The 24,874-nt window shown below is 42.6% G+C and overlaps 1 protein-coding gene across 9 annotated transcripts in view; it reads right to left on the bottom strand.

The window, feature by feature from the left end:
- Positions 1 to 24,874, bottom strand: part of rapgef2b (Rap guanine nucleotide exchange factor 2b) — an 81,016-nt gene that overhangs the window by 24,639 nt on the left and 31,503 nt on the right. For 8 of the 9 annotated variants that reach the window (XM_028415418.1, XM_028415419.1, XM_028415424.1 and 5 more), the window contains exons 5-6: positions 16,068 to 16,143; positions 13,925 to 14,092 (exon numbers count right to left, since the gene is read on the bottom strand). In XM_028415418.1, the coding sequence (XP_028271219.1) occupies positions 13,925 to 14,092; positions 16,068 to 16,143 (244 nt within the window). Of the gene's footprint in view, positions 1 to 13,924; positions 14,093 to 16,067; positions 16,144 to 20,275; positions 20,560 to 24,874 lie in introns of those variants that run through there. The other variant, XM_028415426.1, reaches the window with a different exon arrangement.

Raw genomic sequence — 24,874 nt, 5'->3', positions numbered from 1 at the left:
ACATCTATGACTATCATAGGAATATTAAGGTGATTTTTCGTAAGGCATCTGTCCTGCGCGACCCAGGAACCGTCCATCAGTGTGATTTACAGGCCTGCCTTAACGACTCGTGTGTGCGTGTGTGTGGTCCTGGTGTGTGAGCGATGCCAGCGGCGCTGACAGTCGATCAATCCGTTTGTGTGTCGTTCAAGTGCATATCAAGCTCAGGCTCTCTGCGAGTGTCTGTGCTGGAGCTGCCTCCAGCACCACGGACAGCGCCACCAGCGAGAGGCCGCCGGGATGAAACGAAATGAAACGAACGCCCCAGCTGATCGTGATGCAGAAACACACAATGAACAGATCACACTGCTGTGTGCATGTTCTCACATCAGCTCTGCTGAGCTTTAAAATAGCTCATCCTGCATCGGTTACTGTAACGCGACCTGAGCTGTAGCAGCTCCCGGAGACTGGATGAGGTGGGGGGAATTTAGGGGGAGCTTCAGCGCTGCACACATGACATCACCACCACCAACACCACATCTTAGAGCCCCACCATCAAGCACTGTCATCTCAGTGCATCGTAAAAGATAATGAGGGCATGGACGTCGCTCATTAAACTCTCATCTGCACCGTGTGTCTTATTATTACACCTATAAAAGGCCTACAGAGGTGCCCTCGGTCTATTTTTTGGACTAACACTGATCTACCGTTTCCAATACATCATTGTATTAAAATCCACCAGGCCTGTGAGATCCTAATATTCACAGGAGTGTCTGTGTGTGTGTGTCTGCGCGCATCAGTGACAGCAAGCACATGGCGGCCGTTTCTAGTACAACACACTGACACACATCGGAGGGCAGTAATCAGCCCCTGATCAACTCGTTCGGGTTTCTGGCGCGTCCTTGGCCTGCCCTGCGTTCATTCATCTTGTACAGGCTCGATAGAAATCCGATGCACATCCATTACATGGCCGGTAATCATATCTAGGGGGTCATAAACGAGGGGGAGAGAGAGAGAGAGAGAGAGAGAGGGGGGAAAGAAAGATGGGAGAGAGAAAAACGTTGCGCGTCGATTGGCTACTTACCGGGGTTTTATCTTGCTGGCTCGGGACTCCATTGCTGTCTGATGCTGCTAATGGTTTCATAATGAAAAAATGTTTATCGGGCTAAAATCTAACATCCCGGACCTAGCACTATGCTACAGCATAGACCCCCATCATCCTCATCCAAGCCGCCTGCCCCTCTTCCACTCCCCTCTGCTGCGCCGTCTCTCTGGAAGGAGGAGGAGGAGGCGGCGGCGGCGGCGAAGGCTTGACAGTTTTGGGAGTATCCGCTGTTCCTTGGCCGGATTAGGCTCTCCAAACCAAGGCCACCTTCTGCGTTTATTCCAGCCACCCCGCTGCTTCCCACAGAAATATCTTAAAACCACAGAAGTGAACGAAAAAACAGGGAGAGAGAGAGAGAGAGAGAGAGAGAAATCCTTTTATCCAAGCAGAGAACAGCCAGCTTCTCTCCGCGCACTTGACAATCACATCTCCAGCCGGAGAGCAGCGGCGCGCCGATAAGAAAGCAGAAAAAGGAATAAAATAGAGGAGAAAAATGGCTGACAACACTTTCACTCACGTTTGCCCCCTCCGCCTTCCTTCTCTCTCCCTCTCTCTCACTTTCTCCCCTCCCTCTTCTGAAAGTAAAGCAACACGAAAACACACACACACACACACACACACACACACACTCAAACGCCTTTATGCACCATTAGATTATTTGAAGACCGAGACGCCTGCAGCCTCCACCGGGGTACTGTACGTTAACGCCAGCGGTTTGTTTGTAACGGGAGCAGGGGGATGTGTGTATGTGTGTCAGGGGTGGAGGAGGGGGAGTGTGGTGGTGGTGGAGGAAGAGGAGGAGAGGGGGGATAGAGCGCAGATAGAGAGCTGGAAAAGAGGAGAAGGGGTGGAGGAGGAGGCGACATGGAATAAGACAGACAAGAGTTGATACACAGATGAGTGGTGGGAGGTAGAAGAAAAACAAGACATCAAAATGTAGATGGATGGATGATGGAAGGCTGAAGGGATGGAAGAAGGCGAGGAGCATAGTGTGAATAATAACATTATAACGCTCACTTCAGCACAAGACTATGGCTGGAGCTGGTTGGCATAGTAACGAAAAGAAGGAAAGCCATTTCCTGGGCGGGGAGACAGCAGCACTTCCTCTTGAGAGAGTGAGTAAAAACAGGGAGATGCTCAGAGAGAAGGAGCAGGTCGCTTTAAACCGAGAGAGAGAGAGAGAGAGGGTTTAAAAAGATGAAGGCTATAGAAATAGGAACGTGTTCAACTGCAGGAACACAGCGACTGAGAGACTGGCGGCGGTGATGTCACACTGTCACTGTCACTCAGCTGGAATAGCCATGGCAACTGGGTGAGTATGAGCCCACCCCACTCCCACTCCCACTCTCCCCCCCTCCATTGCAAGCACCCACACACCCACCACTCAGCCAGCCATCCAGCCCCCCTACACACCCTCCAGGGCCTTCAGTTGCTGTGGCGACGGAGGCAGCGAGACATGCTGAAATGGAGGCGGGAGGGGAGGAGTGAGAGTGCATAAAGAGACAAAAAAAAAGTGGCAATAGACTTCACCACTTCACCTTTACTCAGCTTGTACTACAATGTGGAGCAGCATCACCAACAAAGCTTCAAATAACAAATAAACAAACCGATTCAAGGCTTTGTGAAGGGGAGAAAATGTGTGTGTGTGTGTGTGTGTGTTCAGCTGGGAGGCCATGTCTCTGGAGACTCTGGATATTAGATACACAGACCAGTCTCATATATGAACATCCCCTGCAGACAATAAAAGGACTGCACAATGACAAAAACACACAACACCACTGGGGCAACAATGGGAGGTTTAAACAACAGACCTGCTGCAGATCACATCCACATCACAAAAATAAGCAGAAACCCGGTTCACAAACAAGATGCAGAAGACAAAATACAGCTGTCACAATCCATCTGCACTTAATAGCAGAAGAAAGCCGAACACCACCAATCAAAACCTCAAACAGCTGATGTGACATTTATATCTGCTTGTCATTTTGTTGTCATGCCATTTTCTGGAATTGTTGACAGCGTCGAGTTTTCTGTTTTTTTCTGTCATCGCCGTTATTTTCCTGACATTTTGTGGTTTGGGGGGGAAACAAGAACATTTCCATAAATCTGCAACGTTTCAGTGCATCAGTTTGTCATTTATCCTGTATGTAAATGAAACTAATTTTTAACCAATTCTTGTTTAAATGTATTAATTAAACAGCATAAAGTACAAATTATTTTTGCAAAACTATTAATTGAAACAGTTCTCTTGGGCACAGGAAGTTGTGATGGCAAATAGTAGTTCTAAGCTATAATCAACATTAATAATAAAAATAGTAATAAAAAAATCCGGATATGATATTCACACATAATAATATTGTGCAAACATCCAAACACATCATCCAGTACAAAAATAATTTAAAACTAAAACATCTGACACACTTCTGCAGACAGCCGAGGCTGCTGCCTTTGAATAAAGGATCTGACTGCTCTGCCCCAGACAATGCCTCGAAAGCAGCGTAGTATGAGCTGGTTTTGGAGCTGCTCCAGTCAAAGCAGTGCATGGGGAGGTGAGTGGGAAGGCGGTGAAGGGGGGAGGAGGGAATCTGGAGACCCGGAATGACATCACCTCTCGTGCCCCGAGCAATGATGTAATGTATCAAAACAACAAAAAAGCTCAGGTGCTTTGCTGTGCAGCCGGGTCATTAACGTCTTCAGCAATCGCCGGGGGGGGGGGGGGGGGGGGGGGGGGTGTGAGGAAGAGAAGGAGAGGACCGGGGCATGATTACATCACCGCGGCAACGTGGTTTGCGTCTGGGGAATATCAGACCTCCCTCCCAACCCCCTTCATTTAAAGCTTTCTAGGAACAAACAAGCCAATTAATCTTTTTTTACTGACTAATCAGAGGCTAAACGTAAAGAGAACAAGGCAGGTGGCCATCGATCTTAGAGGACTGTGACAGTGACGTGAAAAACGCCACTTGAGAATAACAGTAATGCACTCGTGCTTAATTGTCTGCTAAATGCACAAGGCGTGTGCATGTGTGTGTGTGGGTGGGTGGGGGTTGGGGGGGGGTGTATAGCCTTGTCTGCCATTTGTAAACAGTCCGTGAACCCGGCATGGCTGCGTTCCATTTAAAGGGAGAGGCCATGTGACGGTGCTTTGCTTGCTGATGCACAGCATTAGAGCCATAAAAACATCATTACCCCACAGGATGACACATCCACGCACAAACACGTGATGTACACACAAACACACAACTGATTTTTTGGCTGATGATAGAGATAACATGGCAACATCTTTAAATGCCATTCAGCTCCCAACATACAGCACTTGTATTTAAAGCTTTTTAAATACTTAACATCTGAACAGTTATTCAGCATGGAAAAGTGAGAGAAAGAGCTTTCATTCTGCAATTTATAGTCCTATACAGAGCCGTACTTCTGTCTGTCATATTATCTGGACGGCAAATCTGAGGCCACTCAACCACAAATTATGCCACAGTAAAAAGATGAATGCAGCTGATTTTCTTACAACTAAAAGATCATATCTTTCTGAGAGGTCATGAGCAGAATAGCGGTGCATTCAGCAGAGGTATCAAGAGAATAACATAATCAAAAGCATGAAAAGAAGCACTAAAGGTTTTCATCTGGAGTTATTCTACTTAAAACAACAATGCAGTTGACACCTCATGATTACCTTACATGTGTCACTAAATAATGCTGCATAAAATGCTGCCAATCTTACCTGCTAATGTTATCAGAATACAGTGTTATTGTCACAATGTAACCAGACCATTAAACTAATTTCCCATCTTGCATAAATATTGGTATTTTTTTGTTTTTTAACCGAACAAAACAAATAGCTTCTCATAGACACATGGTTGATACAACAAGATCCATCTCAACATCCTTTGGGTTATTGATCTGTGTCTGAACCCGCTCACTGACTTTGTTTGTACGCCAACAGAGGGCCACATGCAGAGAGAGCGCAGTGCATTAATCCTTGACGCTGGTCCCATTACGACGGCTCTAAATAGCATTGTTAAAACGAGAACAACGATCTAATAAAGAGACTCCATTTTCATAGCTGCTACAGCCCAAGGGATTATTTCATTTTTCAGGCTGTTGTCACCTGCGCTCTGTTCTGAAAATAATTTGCCAGGAACGCAGGCAGCCAGGCACGTCTAAAAGATTACACTTGTAGGTTCACAGGGGCAAAACATCTGTCGTGCCCCTGCACCTGCTACAAGGTGCATCAATCAGATAAGTGAATGAAAAGAGATGCATCTTACAGAATGAGCAGCAAAGTGAATCTGTTGGCAAGTGAGCGGAAAGTTGATCGGTAACTGGAGCTTTCCGGATCACGTTATAGATTGACTTTGGAAGGTTATGAACTAAAAGACATTAACTTAACAATGAGTGGAGAGGAAGTGGGACGAGGAGGTGAGAGTGAACTACAGAAGGCATAATCCAATGCTCTGTTTCTGGCTGTGAATGACAGGCATAGGAAATGCTTAACTGTAGAAGGTAAAGGTGTGCGCCGAGCTAAAGGTAAAACAAGCAGGCTCCAAAACTATTCCAGTAGATGAAGCTGACGGCTCTGTGTAGGTAAAATATAAAGGCACACAAATAATAAAACACAATATATTAAGACAGGGCACATTTTTGCTTGGGCTGCAGAATCTTCATTATGAAAAAAACTTCAATTAACCAGAATCTGGTGATGAATGACAGGGAGGAGAATGATCATGACGTCAGGATTTAAACTGGTTTTATAGCTTAATTTGCTGGAAGGAGTTACAAACAGACCCCTCAGTGAGCCATAACCATCCACATGGAGGTTCATTGATATCATATTTCACACCATAACTGACAAACAAATCTACTTTATGGATATGATAAGATATCCGAGTTTGATTTTTTTGATTTTATCCCTTATTCAAACGTAGAACATGTTCTCATCACTGCTCGACTGTGCAACCCACATGATTCAAGACCACATTTTAACTCTTATTTACCCAGACGACTAGACGTACACACTGTTATAAATATCTCAACAATTCAATCTAGCGTTGCATCTGTTCAACAACATGCAGATCAAATGCATGAAACTTGCTATTGTTTACAGAGATTTTGATCAAATTTATGTGACAAACAACAACAACAAAAAAAAAAAAACAGCTTACAGTGTTACCCTCTCCATGCAGACTCATTACCATCGGAATAAATGTCATCTGTCGAGCCTTTTTTTACAAAAAAAAAAAGGTCTGTGAATGTCAAAACTGACATGAAAAGCACCTCAAATGTCAGGAGGCGTGTTCTGTAACACTGGCTGACGGATGAGCTGCAGTCTGTAAATGAGCAGCTGGTTTTCTTCACGTGCACCAAGGCGCCATTTCAGCTGTTTTATATGGAGTATGAACTCTCCCGAATAAAAATATCCTGTTCTATTTCCATCAAAGTAGGATGTTTGATATTTGGTTATTAATAACTACAAGCACAGATGATGATCTTGTTGTCGGGAAAGAGAGGCGTGGGCGGTCCATTCGGCGAAATAAAGAAAACGTTAGCTGCAACTTAAATTAAAAATCCATGTTCACTGTGTTTCATTCACCACAGACAATAAAAACACGCTTGATCACGCCACTGCCGCCACTTTGATTGTTTTTAATGCAAAGGCTCGGCTGAAACAATTTAACTAACCTCATTTGAAAAACCCTGCTAAGACCCACTCATATGAGGCTTTTATGTTAAGGGTAGAACAGGTGTTTTTTGGCCTTTGTTTGACTGACAAATGGCCATAAACATTACAAACATGTCCACTGACAATGGAAAAAAGAGCTGTTCAATGTAAAACTATGACACTCTCACACCTTTGACCTATATTGTCGTCATGTTGTATGGACCAAATCATGACTTAATCCATAGTAAAAAAATAAACATTGCAACAACCCTTAAAAGCTCCTCTGAATATCTCTAAATCCATGCTGGCAAGCGGTGAAGAAATACACAAGGTAAAAAAATTGAAAGCATTAGCAAATGTACAATAAAGCGTTTCTGCTTTCATCACTGGTGCTTCAACACAATGTCTATTCAGTACTAAGGCTTTTGTATCTCCGCACAGCTGAAGCAGAGCAGGTTGTCACAAAGGACAGCTCTAAAAATAGGATCTCGGCTTTTCTGCGGCCGAGAGTGGCAGGTTTGTTCTCTCTGCATTTATCAGCAGGTCTGACTGCTCAACACTTTGAGCTCTGATCTTTTCAACCTCTTCCCCCCATAACCAGTTTCTGCCTGGACACTGCAGGACTCTGCGATGAAATACAGAGATACAGTGCAGGTTCCAGAGCTCCTGATAAATCTATGATTTATAAGATCAGTCCAAATGTTAAATGGCTGTTTCAAAACCATCATAATCAAACACACTTGTCAACACTGAGGCAAGACCCACCCCAACCACACCCACACAGCAGGGATAATAATAATCCAAAGAGCTTAAAGACAGTCAATACCATTATCAAGTACATCAACAGAGTGGCCCAGTGTCTGAGATACGGTGCACCTCAATCAGCGAGACTGTTAACATTATCTCAGCTTACAGGCTGATGTACCTTTATAAGGTACATCAGAGCGATGTTTATCATTTCTTTGTCATCACCAGCCATGTGATGAGCTTCAACCAAGCATGCCTAATATTCAGATCCAAAGCAGGATAATGTGGATGGAAGCAGAGGACGGTGCATTTTTATCACAAGTCAGTTGATGTTGCTGTTGATGTAATAGAATTGGAGTGCGGTGCAGGCTTCCCTCTTTGCCTTTATCAGCCTCCAAGCAAGAAAATGGAAGGTATTTATTAAGGAAGTCTAGCGGCAGCTACAGATACAGTGAATAGGGAACAGATAAAAAAAAAACACAAACACAGACAGCTAGGAAACACAGGAAGCAGAACACACACAAACACACACATAAGCACAACATACGACTACTCTGTTAACACATACGGTACCTGAGGTTTATTACTGCATTCCTGGAAGCCAGGTTAAGGAGAGAGCCGTGAAAAGAAGCAAAGAAGATGAAAGTTATCAAACCACCATGCCACTTGCCAGTCGACATGTTAAAAAGGACGAATTTGGCATCAAACTGAGAAAATATGTCCTGGTTAGAAAGAGAACTGTATGTGACAACATTGATTTCAGCTTTGTAACAACTCCTAGCGCCTCATTTAAAAATGCATTATTACATTACAGACACCAAAAGACACTTTTTTTCCATTGTTCTACCAGATTAATCCATTTTCAAGGTGAAAATTCAACTTTCTCTGTTCTCTTAGACAAGGACAGGTAGGGAACACACATACATACGCTTGTATTAATATGCTGTCTTGTGCTCACACTCTTCCACTGAGCATGCATGCAGATTACTGAACAGATCCCTTATGAACCTCCTCATTTCCAGGACAATGTGCAAATATTTTGACCTCTAAGCAGACAATAAGAATCTAATTAAAAAGTACTATCTTTAAAAAAAAAGTCACCAGTGAAGAGACTGCAGGTCCACTTTAAACTGAACTGTATGTCGTCTACATACAGAAACACATGCATGCATACTGTTTTTTTGCCACGTGAGGAAAGTCTTGCCTCCTGCAGCGGCGCAGCTGCATCCCATTGAGGGAAATACAATACACCTTCTATCACTGAGAAGTTAGAGGTGTCTGACACCACACTCATGTCTGTTCACTACACATGAAGCAACAGCTGATTAGCTGGATTAGATACGCTTAGTTAAAGACTGGAAATGAGGAAAGCAGGTAGCCTGGCACCGAAAATCTGCATATTCTTATTCTGACAATTGGGTTATTGTAAGTATTAAACAAAAATGTATAATAATTAAGCTTCAGGGGAGCTGTTAGGAGGATTTGTTACCTTTGGACAGAGCTAACTGTTTCCCCATTTCTGTTGTGTTTATGCCAAACTGAGCTAACCAGCTGCAGGGTCCAGTTTCATAAGTACTGAACAGTCACGCGTAGTTACCCGAAGCTCACCTCTTCTGAAGTGGAATTATTTTTTCAATTTGATACACAAAGCAATTAATTCCTCAGCCATACTGACAGGTGCAAAAGTAAGATTTAAGTTCATGAAGTCGCAAAATGAACCACACACACACACACGCGCGTGGCTGGAAGAACCTGACAGCTTATCTGCAATAACCTTCCTCTACTTATGTTATATACACATTAAAGCAATTAAAATGTAGCCAGCAAATGAGTGAGCAATGTCATGGACAAGGACACTCCAACTGAGCACTGATTGTTGATGGACACAGTGGCTGTTTGGGATTAAACCAGCGACCTTCTGATAACAGGGCAGTCTCACCAACCACCAGACTGCCTGGGTGGAGGCAAAGAGTAAAAGGCGTATTGATTGCCTGCCTCCTACTGCTTGTATAATTATGGCACATCTGTCTGGGGCCTTGAATGCCCTGCCGGCCACTGAGTAAACCTAGAAGAGGAATATTACTCATCTGCTCAGAGAGTTTGGGGGGTGTCTAAGGAGGAAAAAAGAACCGGAAGGAAGACAGGAAAGTGTTAAATCCTGAAATTGATCAAATCAGCAGGGTAGCATTTGGTAAACACGAATCCTCGACGGCAGCCATGCCGACATTTCATTTCTGAGTGACTGACAGACAGAATCTGCACAAAGACCTTACGTGAGTGGCTGAGTGAGAGATCAGAGAGGAAATCAGTGTGTGTGTGTGTGTGTGTGTGGCTTGTGAGAGATAGTACGTGTGAGATAAAGTGCAAAATGGAGAGCGAGTGAGAAATGGAGATTATGAGCCTTTTTCTCAAGTGTGTGTGTGTGTGTGTCCATTCTGAACAAGGCACACAAGTGTAAAGTCACTGCTCTGAGCACACAGCAGGAATGTGTTGAATCCTAAACAGCGTCCTCTTTCACTGCACTGATTTATCTATGGAAACTGAAATGTGTTTAAATACATACAAACGTATACAGTCCCTTTCAATCACATAATCATCAGCTTTGTTTCTACTGACGGCAACCTACAAATTTAGCCTTAAACCACATGCAGCTGTGACTCCTTTCAGACATTTCAGATGAGAACTTTGACTACAGGTGACACAGTATTTCATTGCTTCATAAGATAAAATCTGGCTTGTTGTATAGAATAGAGCTTACATCATACTTTAAATCAAAAGCTTTTAATGTTACCCAACATGGATTTGTCTTGGACTATAAATCAGAACAGCAGCTACATTGGAAGAGCAGCCAAAGCTGCCATCTTTCACCTTAGAAATACTGCAAAGGTCAGTCCATTTTCTCTAATGCACACAAACACAAGAAAATAAAAGTGTGTATAACCTTAACTTTTATTACTGCCTGTATCTCAATTATTTATTTTTTTGAGAAGGTCAAAAGCGCCTGTGCCAAAAGTTTCATATTAAAGTTTAAAGCAGAAATAAACATGCTTACAGTCTGCACTTTATGCTGTGTGCTGCTTTGGGTGGGTGACACGTGGGTGGCCGTCACAGTAGGAGCTGTGCATCCAGTTGTAAAACCACAACAATCATGGATCATAAACTGCTGCTTGTTGCTTGTTTAATAAAGCAGAATGTGTCACAGTATTTCTTTCTATTGTATTGATTTTTTTTTAAAAATGCATTACTGATTTAAAACTGTATTAGCTAATGGAAAAGTACAATAGTGTTTAATCCACATTATGTTAATGCCACCTAAGTCCTCTGAGTGATTGTAGTTGTCCATACAGGTCAAAATAAAGCCGTTATGTGCATGAATGCTGTTCTGAGGGTTGATTCTGTATTTACATGTTCACAGCACATTATGTTTGAACCCTGAGAGTCAAATAATCTTCATTTCATATGGATAATAGCTCAGCTTCAGACTGTGTTGGAGAGAGGGGGTTGTGTGTGTGTGTGTTTCTGTATTCCCACTGGGAGTTCCAGTACTGGGTTAGCATTACTTTTATAGTTTAGCTATTAAGCTGACGCTCTCAGGAGCAACTTACAATGACTGGGCATGTTCAGTAATGCTGTTCAGGGACAAGAGAAGCTCACACAGCTGTTTGCAGACACACTGAGACCACTGAGTTACAGAACAATCTCTCACTGACAACGAAGGCCACTGCTGCTACTCCCAGAGCATTAGCTATTTCAAGTATTTAACGCAGCACCAAGGATGACGGCTGGCATTGGCATGTGACAACTCAATGAGCTTGTCAAGAAAACACAAATAGAATTCAACCATTAGGGCCTGATCAACCCTTTTGAATGAACATGACAGTTTCAGTCAACAATTAGTTTGACAGATATGATTTCCAAGAATAATTAGTATCATTTTTAATTAGAAATTTGTGAAATGTGTGTGATCAACTGAGAGCAACAGATAATCTGTCTTGGAAGAAACATGCACTGGAAAAGACTGAAGAGTTTTAGTGTGGTGGCTCTGGCCATTGCACCTAACTTATGACTAAAAATGGGCCAAGAGTTGGTGCCTGAGTGCAGCTGAGGTGGATGGGGGACGCTTACTCTGCTGTGGACATGTTTATTCCTGCCGTAAAATTGGGCATGGTGGGTGTATAGGGGCTGACACATTTTTGAGGCCAGTCTCAGATTACATTCATTTGAGCTTTTGGAGATGTGGTGAGACAAAACAAGCACTTCAAAGACTTCAGGAAAATGTAAGTGTTACATTTTATCAACAAAAAAAATCAAGTATATAAGCATCTAAGCTCTACATGAATTTGTTTTGCTTATTTTATTCCTCAAATTGGAGTGTTATTGAAGCTTGGGAAGTCACCCACTCTTTTTTTTTCAAACCTGATTTCATATTTGCCGTCAGTTAGCAGTGACTAAGCTGAATAAAAACCTTGCTGGAGAGATTTTCTTTCTTCAATCCCAAGTTTCGCCTCACTGCATTTCTCACTTCCTAAAGATGCCTCGGGGAAGGAAGGAGGAAAATCTCAGCTATGTCTGGCATTCTAAATGCTGGAGATTAGCTTGCTATGTCAGTTTAGCATCCGCCCGGATTCAGCTTCTCTGTCACTCTGCCCCCCCTCCACCCCTCTGTCAGCATCAGCATCAGCATCAGCAGCAGCAGCAGTGTACTGCACTCTTGTTAAGTTAGCTCCCTTCCCTACTGTACTTATAAGTGCACTCGAGCACAGCCCATTTGGGACTGCTGGTTGCCATGGCGCCCGCTCCATCCTTCCCACAGGAGCGGTACTAGAGCGAGGAGAGTTGTGTGTGTGTGACAGGAGATGTCGGGCCATGAGAAAGTTCAGTGCAGTCCTTTGAATCAAAAACACAGCGTGTCTATATTTAGGGAACAGGGTGGGGCTGCGTGGAGGCAGCAGGAAGATGACGTTTGCCGCATTTTTCCTTTTTTGAGCGTGATTGTTTCACAGTGTTCCAAGAAAAACCCAAGTACACTGACAGAACACCCTAGGGAGCGTCAGGGAATGAAGGGAATGCAGTGAAATTGTGCAGAACAGGAAAAACTGTGTGCAACTGCATGCTGGCTATTTGCATCATTAGTGTGAAAATGCTTTGCTTCCTATTCCCAGGGAAAAATAAAGCAGAGAGGGAAGAAGGTCTGGAAATGCAACAAGCAAACAAGTCCTCTGCTCTGGCCATCACTCAATATAAGAACTGCAATTACATATCAAACAGTCAGAGTTAGTTTATCATGGTTGGCATCATCTCCACTAGTTTGTCCCCCAAAGTTTGCTTTATCTGGCACAATTGCAATAAATCTATCAACAGCAGCTCTACTGATGTGTGCGTAAATGGGAGTTTACAAGAACAGAACAGCTGTAAGACTCATAAAAGGAAACAACATCTATCCCTTTTATTCAATAGTTTTCCTTTATGCAAACTCTTCCTCTTCCTCCTTTTTTTCTATCTATGCAGCAGTATAACTTCCACAAAAATCCTAACATGTTCTCATCACACACTGTGACATCATCACACTTTACTCTTTGTAAATGTGCAGCCAATGTGTCTAAATTCAGCATCATTTCAATTATATGTACACATTTCATCCTTCTTCCTCATAAATGCAACCAAACCTCTGACAGTCCAGTCAGGTATGTTAGCTAAGCAGCTAATGTAGGCTTGGGCTGCTAGCTTTGAGTAGTACAGCAGAAATCAACACTCCTCCAAAACCATAAAAATTATGCAGTTCTCTTCAGAAGTGACACATTACCAACAAATAAGTGCATATTTTCTTCTATGCAAAAATACCCTTTATGTCAAGGTAACTTTGTTACAAACACTTGCTCAGCATATTGTACCTGGAAAGCAAAGAAACTTTTTATGTTCATGTGATCAAAATTTGCATAGAATATTAATGTGTCAAGTGCAAGAAACATGAAAAAAAATCGAGGCAAGAGCAGACAGAGTTTCAAGAAAGCAGGTGCAGCAGAGACAAACTACACAAATTGAGAGCGGACAGAGCAACAGACAAGAGTCAGTAGAACATTACACCAAGTGTAGCCACTTCAATCTAGCACTAAAGCAATCAAACAACAATTAAACACTACCAGGACTACGAGGAGATTAGAAAATCTCAAAATGCAACATGCCCTACCCCAGGAAACAAGACACCACAGTACAACAACCTACAGCCAAGGGTCAGCTAAGGGCACCAACAGAGAGAAAACACAAAGTTGACAACACACATTTTTTTAGATCAGCAGCAGAAATTCACAACAGGTTCGGAAGAAAGAAGGATCTCGACAGACAGACGGAGCACAGCACGCCTCTGGGGCACAGAGCGATCCACCACAGCGAAGGTAAACACGAAACTGCAGCACAGGGAAGCAACTCACCGTGTGGTATCCCCGGGCTATTGGCGGCTTTCCGGTGGGATACGGATCCACTGTGTCGATGATTGTCTGCCTCTCCCCTTTCTGGTTGATCTTCCGAAAGCGCCGTCGGGACTGTCTGTGCGAGGCTTGTCGCTGAAAGTACTCCTCATTTTCATCCATATAGTCCACCTGGAAATGTTAGGAAGAGAGGGGGAGAGAGGAAGAGGGAGAGGGAGGGAGAGAGAAAGAGAGAGAGAGGAAAGGGGTGTGACGGTCTTCGTCTTCATTCACACCCCCACCATCAAAAACCCTCCACCTCCTCCAACTACCTCCTCCCTGGCTATCCCCGCCCCTCTCATTGCGTAAAAATAGAAGTGTGTGTGGGCTACAAGATGCACACCTACGTCAAAGGGTACTCACAAGGCGAAAAAAGAGGAGGAAAAAAAGGCTGAGGGCTGAGCGAGGAATTTAGATGGAAGGAGCAAGATGGAGAAAGCGTTGGGGAGTAAACTGACTGACAGGCAAAACAAAAAAAACACAGAGATGCTGGAGCTCGGCATGAATGCAGAAGCAGAGACACTGAAGTCACTCTGTCTCTGTTAAACATATTAACCACGATGAAATTACATGTTTAAACAAGATAAAATCCATGTTTCCATTTTTAATCAAGTAGGAGGAAGGAGGAAAAAAAAACATTTTCCATGGGGAGACTGACATAGGATGCCACTACAAACCAGCAGTCTGTGAAGTCAAATTCTTCTTGGTTACTTTAATGGTGTCAATATGTTGCCATTCTCCGTCTATCTTTACATTTCGGGCCTTTTCCTCGCTTGCTACTTTCACTGCGGCTTCACATTTCACAGCGCTCAGCCTTTGGGATTACACTACTAAAATCTCGCTCTGCCTTACCAACTGCTGCCATGACAACGGCAGCGGAGCTGTGTGCAACTGAGAGCAAAAGTGTGATTGTGTGTCTAATTGCAAATCTGGGAGCAACGTGAACACACGCGCGTGTGTGTACAGTACGGACACGTGAGCAGCTTTTGTTGGTTTCTTTGCTCATGTTTGTAACTGCAGGTCTATCAGCGTTCTCTATGTGTGTGTGTGTGTGCTGTATCCATATGCATCTACATTCCAGCAGCACAAAACCCTTCTCAGCTAATTACAGGCCAGGCTGGTACAGATAATAGCAAAAGGGGGTAAAGTGTCTGCTGCAAGCAGAACAGAGGCTGTTATTATTGAGGGGTTTGTATGTATCCGATAGAGGCCCCCCTCTCCATCTACAGCACACACTCACAGACATACAGCAATTAGAGCAAATAAAAAGGAGAAGCGCCATGACTGCGCCAGTTTTGCACTGACAAGAGGTGGGTTGTGGTTGAAGCATTTCACTAAAAAGTGAGGACAATAAGGTGAATTTGTGATGGCTGTGTCAGAATTATGTTTATCTATATCATGTCTGGATAGATGCTGTAGTTTGGCTGGGTAAAGTAAAAGGTTTGCACAGCTTTGTTGTCTGGGCCCCATGGTTGCAACTGGTCAACAACTGCATGTTAATTATGTTTTCCTAAGGCTAATTTCTTCCTTTCTTACATCTGTCGACACAAACCACAAAAAGGTCTTCATAGCCTGACGTTGTACAAAGTCTGAATAACATTAAATCTAAATCACTGCTTAGGTTTTATTTAAAGACATCACAGTTTATTAGAAAAGCTGGACCAATGTTCCCACCAGCCACAGAGTTTGATAACATCACATATTGTTCTAGCTCAGGCAGAGTTGTGTTTGAATGCTGTGACCGGGTGTTGATTACAGGTATTGTACAAAACATCACAAAGCTGCATTCGGCTTCAGTATAACTCCCATATGGGTCCAAGAAGCTTAAATTATGCATGGGTTGCAGATCAGGAAAAATAGGTAGACCCACTGATTTAGTGGTTTTAGTATTAGTTCCGGTTATAGGTTTACAGGACAGACTCCTACTCCTACTCCTTGGCATAGAAATGGCAAAAATATAATTTGGGAGGGAAAATGTCTGCCGCTACAGGCTGGATATTTCCTCCATTACATCCAGTAATGATTACTATTCCTATGCATGCTTTTTTAGTGTGTGGTGTCTAGACTTTGACACCACCATGCTAAAAGTCAGAAAAATGGGACTCACCACAATCATCTCTGAGGGTTCCAGGACGATGCACTCACATCCACGTCGCAGGCTGCCTGCCGATCGTTTCCCGAAACTAGACACAAACAAAATGTGAAAAACAATGATTCAGAAAGCGATGTTTAAAGCCTGTTACTTCATTCGCTTTTTCTGTATAATGTTCTGAGCTTTGAGTCTTACACCAGTGCCAAAAAAACGCACTAGCACTAGGTTTTTACCTCACATAAATGAATGTGTGAGCCTATAAGTAACACCTTGTCCAACATTTTAAATACGCAGACTGGAATTTATGCATAAAATGTATAACAGAGCAGCATTGAATGGACAGGCCCTCCTTTCAGCTGTGACGTTCCGCTATCTTAAGGAAAACACCCGCCTCTGGAAAAGTCCACTTTCATGACGTCACAATTCGTACAGTATGCTTCGCTCCTAATGAGGTACGGGGGGGAGGGGAGGGGATTTATTAAAAGCAGTGGAGACCAAAATGTCTCAAACATGGCGAGCAGCCATGGAAATTCTGAGCAAGTGGAGATCCAACTTGTGGGTTTGGTGAAGAATGGCGCCTTTGTCCAGATTCCGACCTCAGTATAGAGAGACAACGACTTCTCTTGTTTGTTATTTTTAACATCTTCAGATACAGAATGTGACCCACATCTTGTTTGGTTTGCCGATTGTTTTGTGAGATAAACTCAAGAGACTCAGAAAGAACAGGCTGCTGTTGGGGTGAAGTGTCAGCCTGGTGCTGTGTAGTTCTGCATTATTTAGATTCAAGAGCTGAGATTGTACAACTCTAAAGGTTTATTTTGAAGAAAAGGTAGACAGGAAGCTGAAAACATAGTTGACAAAACACAATATATATTCTTTATTCTAATGTATATGTACTCTGAGATTTAACACGTTTCGTTTTAAATTGGCTACCTTCTGGTTTTTCTCAATTTAAGCACTGGGCATGCTGAGACACCTAACCAATTTCCCCTGATCCAAAGTGAGTAACTCCAGGTGTGAAGGTTCTCCTCACTGCCCACAGATGAAGTGAGCAGTGAGAAGTGCAGTGTGTGGCTTCACTACTCAGAGGCTGTGAAGGTGGCAGCTTTCATCAATCACTCCCGACAGGAGCAGACTTCAGGCTCAGCGTGGCCTAAATGCTTTGGAGCCCCGGGCTTGTGGCTACATGTTGTGGGTACAACTTGGTCAGGCTGAGAAATAAACAGCAGCCAGCTGCAAAAAAAAAGGGGTAGCCACACTCTACCTGCCATTTTGTCAAAAAGAAAATAATTTTATTTTCAACAACTGGATTTAGCTGGCTTTGCTTTTCCCTTTCTGCCTTGCTCACATGCCTTTGTTGTGTGATTTTTTTCATTTTATTTTATTCTGTCAGTGCTTCTGTTATTTCTCTGCCAGAACTGCAATTTTACAATGATTCAAATAACTTCGCAGACCACAGTTAACTGGTTCTGGGAAGCAGAAACTGCAATCAGAGACAGCAGGAGTGACTGGGACCACAGGGGGATCGCTGAGTACTTGCAGCGAGGGGGTTAATGCTGATTGTTGCTGTTTGCTTTGCCTGAGCTTCTGTTTAATGCTTTCTAACTCTGCTTGGATCCCTGACATACACAAGCCTGAATTCCACCAAGGGGCCAAAAACACGGCAACAGCACAGAGCGCTTACTCAGTATTTTTTACTTGCGTTCTAGCAAGAAGACAAACGCTGTAATACTTCTGCAACTTATTTCCAGCAAAGATGATTTGTCAGCTGGACAGCAGCTTCGGAGAAGAAACCAATGACTGCTTTTGATCTAGTTTTATGGACATTTTGGAGTCAGCACCAGCTCTGATCCTGTTGATCCTCCCTTGGCTGATTCTACTGTTGGAAAGGGAGAAGCGATCCCACCCAATACACACCACAAAACACGTTTGGCCACCAAAAGCAAACAGCTTTTGGTGGCATGTTCAATCATGTTCCTCCATTACATTCCTGACATTAGTAATCCAATCCTCCATTTTGCAGGAGGCAAATGCCACTGGCAATGTGATATTAAAGAACGGATTATACAGAGTGGGGGAGTTAGAGTTTTTATTTTTCCCCTAACACAAAAGTGTCTTGTTTGGAGATTAAAGCCTCCACTGCTCTATGACTAGTCCGAAGCAAATATGTGATACAAGACCTGCCAAGTAAGTAATGTGCATCAGGAAACAAACAAATATATCTACAATAAACATCTGATTCTTCCAAAAAAAATACTTGGAAGGATCGGGGCATGCGTATTTCTGCAGCAGTCAACAGTCACACGCTGCAAGGTTTTGACCCATGCAAATATTTAATTGTTATCGGCTCGACTAATGATGTCGAAGCCTTTGCATAGACAACTGACAATGAATAATTCAGCACTGAGGAATTCAGGTCTATGAGGTGATGTAAGGTTTGTGTCTTCATTCCTGAGAACTACAGTGTGTGTGTGTGTGCTGGCGTACAAACTTTCAAAACCAGATAAGAGGATAAAAAAAAAGATAAGAGAGGTGCCAGGTGCATGAGCAGGTCTGTAGCTCTGTAACAGAGCACAGAGTGATGAGAATGACTGTCATACTTTCCTTCACTAAAATGTTGCAATGATGCGATTGTACAATTTTATGTAGCAATGCTGAGAAATTATTGACACTCTGCTTCACCCTATTATCCCTCAAAGGGGCATTCACTCTGCAGAACATTTTACAAATGCAACATACAACAGAGAGTATAATGACAGATGTCTTAAAGGAGCCCCATTTGAAATAGAATAGAAACATTGGCAATTTGTTTGCTTATAATCTTTTAATGTGAGTGAAACAACTGTTGTTTATTTAGCTTTAATGCATGTTAAAAATTCTAGTTAGGTTTTTAAAACTAAAAAAAACGATATCAAAGAATCCATCAATCTTATCAAGCTTGACTTAGTGTCGCTTGTTGCCTCATATCAATCAATCAAACTTTATAAACATTCCCAGACTGGCTTCAAATCCCGTCCTCAGACCCTTAGCTGGTTTCAGACATGTAGCCAGTGTCTCATTTTCAAATTAAACCCTGAAGCGCTCTCTCAGTTGACAGACTGACATCTCCCCTGCCTCAGCGGCCTTGCATTCCCCTCTGTTATACAACAAGCCTGGGCGTCTGGAATGTCATTCCACATGCATCACCAGCCTTTCACTCTGCCAGCCCCAGCAGCCCACCACCATAGCCTCAGATCCACTCTGCAGTCTGTGTGAACCAGTGCAGTCCCTAATCTGCCCCTCTGGTCTGAGCTGGAGTTAAAAAAAAGGTGTAGGGAGGGAGAGGAGAGGAGGGGGGTCTCCTCACTCTGTTAAGCCATTTAACTGAGTAAATGGTGAGAGGGCACACTGGCTTTTTTTTTCCATTCACCAGACCCTTAAGAGGGACAAAGATTAAACTCCCTGGTTATGCAAGACATTAGCACAGAGACGGAGGTAAGGGGAGGTCAGAGGAGGGAGGAGTCATTGGCCACAACTGATAGGTCAATAAAACCTGCATGCAGGCTTGAAACGTTTACCAACATCCTGTCAGAACTGCAGCTGACCATCCAACCACCTCTCACCTTGCAAAGATAAACGGAATTCCTTGGAGCAGCAGCGTAGTTGCACCACGTGCATACCCCCAAACCTTTGCCCTGCCACTTCTGAAATAGAAGCTGACACTGTAGCCAAGAATGTGCTATTGACTCGTGACTTTTGCTTCCTAAAATACAACTTCACTGACATTGTAATAGCAAAGAGAAAAGGGCACTGAAGTAGGAAAAGAGACAGACAGAGTGACTACGCTAGCCGCTCTCAACTTTTATGAGACACATCAATCAATCATCACTGTACTTATCATCCATATCCAACACGTTCAGCAAGCAGCAGGAGCTCCATCTTTGTTTTGGTTTCAAAGTTGCCAAAGCTGTGTCTAACCCCCCCCCCCCCTACCAGACATGAAAAGCACACACCCCTTCCACTGGCAGCACACTCCTCACACTGACAAATCCAAAATAACATCAAAGTCATGCTGCACATTCCAGACTTCCAACGTTTTACCGCAACCAGCTACCGGCTTGGAGACAGGTCCATTTTTAAATTACAACCAAAACAACAACAACTTCCAGGCAGAGCTTCAGTGTGTCGTGCATTCATGTGTTCCTCTGTGAAAGCAGTGTGTTAGCTATAGACTCGAAACTCACCCCTGACACAGCAAACTGCTCCTAGAGTGACACGACCACCTGATAAGATAAGAGAATCCCTCCTTGTTAAAATATCTCCTCTGTTAGTCCACAGGAAGTCGGCAGACAAGCAGGTTCCAAGTCCCGAGACTTTGGTGTGACTGCGGCATATCGTCCTGCACACACCCCAGTGCTGCTGTCTGGGATTTGTGTGTGAGAAACGGGAGTGTGTGGCTCTGAAAGTGTGTGTGTGTGTGGATCAGCTTCTGTCCAATGGCTCTGCCCCCTTACTCCCTCCCTCTCCCTGTCTCTCTGTGTAATGTTGTGCGTCGACCAGCATTCCAGCGTACGACTCACTTCCTGCCACAGAGTTACGAGTGAGTGAGTGAACGAGAGGCTGAACTGTGTGTTCCTGTTTGTGTGTATGTGTGTTGTGGAGGGGTTGGTGGGTGTGGACTGCTCTCATCCTCCCCTTATGGTAGAGGTTACTCACTATAAAAGAGCCTGACGATTGCAATTTTGTAAAACTTGCCTAATGTGTCTTTTTTGGTTAAAGAAGTTTGATTACAAGATTTTTAAACATCTTTTTGAAGTGCCTTCCTTGACTTTAAGAGCATCTTTTTATATGTCTCAGGGGATTCACATGAATTTCCATCTAAAAAATCTTAAACAGCATAATAAACTGATTTAAAGTGGACGCCAACAGCCTCTTTGTACACGTTGGCCAGGTTGCCTGATCATCTTCTCCACCTGGACGTCTTTCCTGGTTGTAATACTGCATAATGTAACTGCATACCAGTCATTTTAAAGTGGTATGTAAACTTGACTTCATCCAAAATAGTGACATTGTTCTCCAGAGCTTTAATACATACCTAAGTTTATCGAGTTACAGATTGAGATCAATCATGGGTGTTTTTTTATTTTTAAAAATAAAACCACAAATAAATTAAAGTGAAGTGAACTGGTTTACTGTAGCACTTTAAATTTAGCTTTCATTCCTGTTGAGTACTTTCTATAACTCGCTAATGTGGCTAAGATGATAGAAGCCCAGCTTCTTTTCTTTGCGAAATAACACTTTCTTAGAGGAAACAGACTAGCTAGCTCCTGGTGAATATTTAACCCGGATTGAAGAGTAGTCTTCATTTATTATTTTAGCTTTTGCATAAGGAACCTAGCACAGAACAAAGTGATCTGAAGTCTCTAGTGTAGACTAATGATGTTTTGATGTTGTTTCCAAGCCAAGATATAATAAGGAATTATTTTTTTTAGGAGTATTTGTCCAGCTTCAAATTTCAAAGAGCCACGTCGAATATAATTTTATGTCAAACAATCAATAGTGAATTGTTTCATAGGTCTGAATCGTGTGTGTGATTTTAAAAACTCTTTACTCACAAAAGAGGAGAATAAGCCTCACCTGATGGTCAATATATTTCAACATCCAAAGTCAATAAACTCACGAGTTACCCCATCCAAGTATATATAAAGGGACAGAGATCAAATATCCTGTTACATTTCTACAGAACACATGATGTGTCAACAAAGCTGATCAATGAGAAAGATCTGCATTTACACAAACATAGAATAAATTATCACTGGATTTGTTTGTCTTTACATTCATTGATGGGTCTCTGAGTTGCTGCTAATGATTTTAGCTCTACTGACCTTTTTTTCCCCCAGCAGCTCACAGGAGTTATTATAAGGAGGATGACACTCCTCCGCTAACTGGAACCCTGATCGCCGATATGAGATGATTCATTTAAAGGAGCAGGTTCTTGTAAATGTTATCTTGACAATCAGGAGGTTGTCTAAATGACTGAAGGTGAAGTCCTGACAAATAAGTGCACCAGAAACCAGGGGAAGTGAAACCAGTGCAGGGTTAATAAACTGTGTATGAGGGTGGAAGTAACCACTTCCACAGAGAGGGACTGTATTGAAACGATAACTAAAAATACTTTGATAATTCATTCCAGGAAAAGTAAACATGAATATAGTTTTAACTACTTACAAACCTACAAACTCAACACATCTGACAAGACATAATCCTACATTAGTGTGGAAAATCTTCATCACTGATTCCACTACCAACTCAGTGTCACATGTTGGGGGATAGAAACCAAAAGAGAATGCATATTTTATAAAAATGAGACCCACACAGAGCATTTCTTTCAGGCATTTGTTAAGCATTACAAAGTATGGATCCAAGTTGACAAAATAGAAAACAGTGATAACATAGTGTCTGCTTGGTCCACGGTAGTTTAACAATCCCTGTTTTCATGAACGATGCAGGAACAATGATCATATATATTAAAATGTCTGTTGTGTGTAATTTAAATCTGTGTCACCCATTTGAAAAGATTTATTTATTCAGGTCGTATTTGATTTCACACTAGCTTCAGGGTTAAATAAGGCACAGTGCTCTGGCTTCTTCAACTTAATGACTGAGTCATTCATCTTTGCCTGGACTGGATCTCACTACAGCTACCAGGGAGGGGAGCAGAGAGAGAGAGAGAGAGGGGAGAGAGAGAGAGAGAGAAGCACTGCGAGAATGATGGCGACGTATCAGGTTTTCAACCTTGCTGCCAGTGTAGATATGAGCAGCCATTTCTGGGCAGGGCCTGTCTGAAACCCAATTCCACCACATCTTTAAAAGCTTCAGGAAGTCCCACTGGACTTCATTCAGTTCCTTGTGTCACAACCAATTTCCCCTCCGAGCCATTCTGCCTTCACAGTTTCTCCTCTTTACAGACTAGGTGATGCAGTGTGGGCTTTCTTTTTTTCTTCATGATTCAAAACAGAGTATGAAAGAAGAAATGTGCCAATACGACAACGGTTTTTGTCTTCCAGAAGCAGCTAATGAGGAAATTCCACATATTATATCATAAGACCGAGATTTAAAAAAAATGCAGGAAGTGGCACACAGCAATGGTTCTTCCCATGATAGCTTTAACTTGTGATTGTGATTTGACTGTTGCTGGGATTTACAGCAAAACTGTGGCTGTCAAGAAAACTTCTCCTTTTCTTGAACTGAAAATGCACTATTCAAGAAATGAGTGACTTTCATGACCCAGAAGTCCTTCAAACCTTGAATCAGAATGTGCCATTGTGCATGACTCATTTCAAAAACGTCTACTTGTCACTGGGGAAATAGGCCTCGCTTCATTTCCTGCCAAAAAAAAATCATGTTTTTATACAGCACCCTTTAACGTGTACTTCATATTGTCACTAAATTATAACAGAAAAAATGCTGCTAAATGTGACAGTCTATACAAGTCTTTTGTCAACATCACTATTTTCCTTTGCCTACACTCACATTATTTAAGAATTTGCATAATTTAGACAAAATGGCTCAATTGGTTGGTGCCTCATATGTATAATTTAGCGCAGAAGACAGAAATGTGACATCGCTCTAAAAAAACGGAGCTAATTATAAATCCCACTGCAGCACAGTGAATCCCTCCATAGGTTTCTTTGCAACATATGCTTAGTAAACACTTTCAGGGCCTTCTCCTCCTCTGTGACTGCGGTCAGGCATTAGTTTTAATCTGCCAATACCTGCAAATCCCCCTCCGGCATCCCTCTCACACTTTAACCTTGGCAAAACTGAAAAGGTTATATTCAAGAGGGGTTCAGCTTTTTGGCACATTTCCGATCAAGCCTTCGGTTTTAAATGCCTCCCACGTTCATATGAACCCCGGAGAATGACCGCTGTCGACTCCTGCCTGTACCGCCGGAACGGTTCTGCTCCACAGGCTAAAGTGGCGGCCTCGGCTCTGAGTGGCCGTAGGTGTGTTATGCAAGCCTAATGGATGAAAAGATCATTGTTTTCAAGACGCCCACAGAGATGGTTCATGTAACAGATCCACTTGTGAAATCGCAGCTTTTTAACATTTGGGTCTTGGCTTCAGAGGTGGTGATCACTGCTGTGAGCTGACGACCGAGGGCTGCAGGGGGAGCATGAATCTTAAATCTTCTGAACGTGTCGTAGATTGTTATCTATCATGGAGGAGAGACGCTCCTCTCTCTGTGTTTGTGAAACATATTGAGAAAATGAAATTATTAGTTGATGATCAGGTGTTTAGAGCGACTTCAAAGCTTGTTTTTTTTTTTAATAAACATGTCACAGCGGTGACAACAAAAACAATTTCACTTTAAGGTTACTGACTTCACGATCAAAGGAGCTACTGGCTCTTCAAAAGAAGAAGATGGTATGACTCATGCTAATGTTTAAATGCAGAAGTAAAATTACAAGCAGGATATTATAATGTTCTGCTTAACACATTGCGTCCACCTATTTATTAAGTATAGGCAAAAGATAAACATTAACAATATATGAACTGTTGTTCCATGTTTTTAAAAGGAGACGCTATAACTGCTTTGTTTATTTTGAAAAGTCTTACAAAAAAGTTGTGTTGATGCCATGTCCCGGACTCTTTGGTATAAAAGCCAACTATTTGGCAACCGGTAGTTAAAAAAAACCATAAAAAATAAGTTACAAAACCAGTGGGCAGCTGTGGTTTTATTCAGTGACAGCATACATGTAATCTAATTTTGTGACCAAAAAGGCAGCGAGGTAAAAAATTACTAAGAAACTTGATAAACAGAAACTTGATAAAATCTTAA

This window comes from Parambassis ranga, chromosome 10 (assembly GCF_900634625.1).
Source record: "Parambassis ranga chromosome 10, fParRan2.1, whole genome shotgun sequence".
In the NCBI taxonomy this organism is placed as follows: domain Eukaryota; kingdom Metazoa; phylum Chordata; class Actinopteri; family Ambassidae; genus Parambassis; species Parambassis ranga.
Note: the sequence above shows the minus strand (reverse complement) of the source record. Positions and strands in the feature narration are given on the sequence as shown.